The sequence below is a fragment of the Camelina sativa genome, chromosome 3, assembly GCF_000633955.1.
Source record: "Camelina sativa cultivar DH55 chromosome 3, Cs, whole genome shotgun sequence".
Classification (NCBI taxonomy): Eukaryota; Viridiplantae; Streptophyta; class Magnoliopsida; order Brassicales; family Brassicaceae; genus Camelina; species Camelina sativa.
The window spans coordinates 24,140,898-24,144,700 of NC_025687.1; the positions used below are offsets into that span (position 1 = coordinate 24,140,898).

The window sequence follows — 3,803 nt, forward strand, 5'->3', positions numbered from 1 at the left end:
ATGATACTTGGCCCACCGGAGGACTGCGCAGACTCTGTCCGCGCATTGAAGAAGAGGGCACGAAAAGTTTGCACCCTTCGAACAGCTCCGAGCGAACCTTCACTCTGTTCGGACCTGATATCATTCACTTCGGAGGACGCCAAAGGAATCGAACATCCCCATTCGGATCCTTTGGTTATCGAAGTCTCAATGGGCAACTTCGACGTCGAACGAGTCCTGATTGACACCGGGAGCACCGTCAACGTACTCTGCTGGCAAACGTTAGAAAAAATGGGCGTCACACCAGACCAACTGAAACCCGAAACTCGAACGCTAACGGGCTATGATGGGATCGCTAAGATGTCAATGGGCGACGTAAAGCTACAAGTACGAGCCGGCGGAGTGACCCGGAAGACTAAGTTCGCAGTCATTGATGCACCCCCGATCTACAACGCCATTTTGGGCGTACCGTGGATATATTCGATGCAGCCGTACCATCGACCTATCACCTCTGCCTCAAATTCCCGACCACCACAGGAATTTGCACACTTTATGGCGACCAAAAGGTAGCCCGAGTGTGCTTTGTTATCGAAAAGAAGCAGAGGAAGGCGGAGAACGCATAGCAATTACAGAGCGGGGACCATCTTACCGGTCCCCACAAGCCGGGGCGGGATCGCCTCAAGTCTCCGGAGTGTCGAATCATACAGGCGAATATAGACCCCTCTGACCCCTCGCGAACTGTCGGCATCGGGTCCGAACTCAACGAACACATAAAGACAAAGCTGATCGCTTTTCTGCAATCTCGAGCTTCCACATTCGCCTGGTCAACAAAAGACATGGTCGGGATAAGCCCTGAAGTCATGTGCCATAAGCTCAACATCGATCCCACATTCAAGCTGGTCAGACAGAAATACAGGCGTTTGGGCCCGGATCGAGCCAAGGCGGTCCAAGACGAAGTCGAACGACTACTCAAGGCAGATCAAATAATGGAAGTCCAGTACCCTGATTCGTTGGCTAACCCGGTGGTGGTCAAAAAGAAAAACGGCAAGTGGAGAGTCTGCGTGGACTTCACCGATCTCAACAAAGCATGTCCTAAGGACAGCTTCCCTCTGCCGCACATAGATCATCTCGTCGAAGCTACGGTCGGCAACCAATTGCTTTCATTTATGGATGCATTCTCAGGGTACAACCAGATCGCCATGAGTTCGGCCGACCGCGAGAAAACGGCATTCATCACAGATAGGGGGACCTACTGCTACAAAGTGATGCCGTTCGGATTGAAAAACGCCGGAGCAACCTACTAGCGATTGGTAAACATGATGTTCGCAGATCTGCTCGGAAAAACTATGGAAGTCTATATAGACGATATGCTGGTCAAGTCTTTGATCGCAGAGCAGCACGTCCAACATCTGGCAGAGTGTTTTGACATCTTGGATCAATTCCAGATGAAATTAAACCCAACGAAGTGTACGTTCGGAGTAACTTCCGGCAAATTCTTGGGGTACATCGTCACTGAACGGGGAATAGAGGCGAATCCTAAACAGATTGAAGCCATACTGGGACTACCGTCACCGACCAACAAGCGAGAAGTACAACGCCTGACTGGCCGGATCGCCGCTCTGAATTGTTTCATCGCCCGATCAACGGACAAGTGCTTCCCCTTTTACCAACTGCTTCGCGGAAATAAAGATTTTCATTGGGACGAGGAATGCGAGGTCGCCTTTCGTCAGCTAAAGGAGTATCTGACTTGCCATCCAGTGTTAGTCAAACCGGAGGACGGCGAGACGTTGTATCTCTATGTCTCGGTTTCAAATTCGGCAGTCAGTGGGGTGTTAGTCCGAGATGATCGCGGAGACCAAAAGCCCATCTTCTATACAAGCAAAGCACTAAACGACGCGGAATCACGATACCCCACGGTGGAAAAACTGGCCCTTGCAGTGATCGTCGCAGCACGGAAACTGCGACCCTATTTTCAGTCGCACTCTATTGTCGTGCTTACTGACCAACCACTCCGAACCATCCTCCATAGTCCTCTCCAATCCGGACGCTTGGCGAAGTGGGCAGTCGAACTCAGCGAGTNCAAATTCTTGGGGTACATCGTCACTGAACGGGGAATAGAGGCGAATCCTAAACAGATTGAAGCCATACTGGGACTACCGTCACCGACCAACAAGCGAGAAGTACAACGCCTGACTGGCCGGATCGCCGCTCTGAATTGTTTCATCGCCCGATCAACGGACAAGTGCTTCCCCTTTTACCAACTGCTTCGCGGAAATAAAGATTTTCATTGGGACGAGGAATGCGAGGTCGCCTTTCGTCAGCTAAAGGAGTATCTGACTTGCCATCCAGTGTTAGTCAAACCGGAGGACGGCGAGACGTTGTATCTCTATGTCTCGGTTTCAAATTCGGCAGTCAGTGGGGTGTTAGTCCGAGATGATCGCGGAGACCAAAAGCCCATCTTCTATACAAGCAAAGCACTAAACGACGCGGAATCACGATACCCCACGGTGGAAAAACTGGCCCTTGCAGTGATCGTCGCAGCACGGAAACTGCGACCCTATTTTCAGTCGCACTCTATTGTCGTGCTTACTGACCAACCACTCCGAACCATCCTCCATAGTCCTCTCCAATCCGGACGCTTGGCGAAGTGGGCAGTCGAACTCAGCGAGTACGATATCGAATACCGTTCTCGCCCAAGTCTGAAGTCACAAGTTCTGGCTAACTTCATCACCGAACTATCGCCCGAGCTCGATGACCCCACCCCCGCGGTGGAGCAATGGACAATGTTCGTCGACGGTTCGTCAACGAATCAAGGATCCGGGGTGGGACTTATCCTCCGATCGCCCACCGGTGAAGTCCTTGAGCAGGCGTTAAAGCTCAACTTCAAAGCGTCGAACAACGAAACNTGTCTCGGTTTCAAATTCGGCAGTCAGTGGGGTGTTAGTCCGAGATGATCGCGGAGACCAAAAGCCCATCTTCTATACAAGCAAAGCACTAAACGACGCGGAATCACGATACCCCACGGTGGAAAAACTGGCCCTTGCAGTGATCGTCGCAGCACGGAAACTGCGACCCTATTTTCAGTCGNTATCGACAGTTGGTCCGCACGTTATCCAGAGAATTTGCATCTTTCTCTCTGACGAAGGTCCCACGGAACGAGAATGCATCAGCCGACGCCCTCGCAGCTCTGGCAAACCGCTCCGACCCCGAGTTACGACGTACCATTCCAATTGAATGCATCGATGCTCCCAGCATTGATCCAGACAGCTAAATCACCGTCATCAACGATGACTCAATCCCGATGGAAGTCGACAAGCCAATAGAAGATATGACGGACATCGCCAAACCTCCGGAGGATTGGCAACTTGAGATCAAACTTTACATCTCCGAAGGTATCGTCCCGACAGACCGATGGGCAGCTCGACGACTGAAGGCCCGAAGTGCCAGGTACATCCTTTTGGACGGTGATGGAGGTGCATGAAAGCGTCAGGAGTATTCCTTACCTGTGTTACTCGGGACGAAGCCGAACGCATCATGATGGAGGTGCATGAAGGCGAGGGTGGCAACCATTCTGGCGGGCGCACACTCGCTCTTAAAATCAAAAAGGATGGACACTATTGGCCTACCATGGTGGCCGATTGCGAAACTTTTGCGGCCAAATGCGAAGCCTGTCAGCGCCACGGACCAATGCGGCACGTCCCGCCCGAACTGCTAAATACCGTGACAGCTCNACAAGTTCTGGCTAACTTCATCACCGAACTATCGCCCGAGCTCGATGACCCCACCCCCGCGGTGGAGCAATGGACAATGTTCGTCGACGGTTC

At 52.1% G+C, this 3,803-nt stretch overlaps 1 protein-coding gene across 1 annotated transcript; it reads left to right on the forward strand.

The window, feature by feature from the left end:
* On the forward strand, positions 1 to 549 carry LOC104779259. Its single transcript, XM_010503620.1, has one exon. The coding sequence runs from the start codon at positions 1 to 3 to the stop codon at positions 547 to 549; it is 549 nt and encodes a 182-aa protein (XP_010501922.1).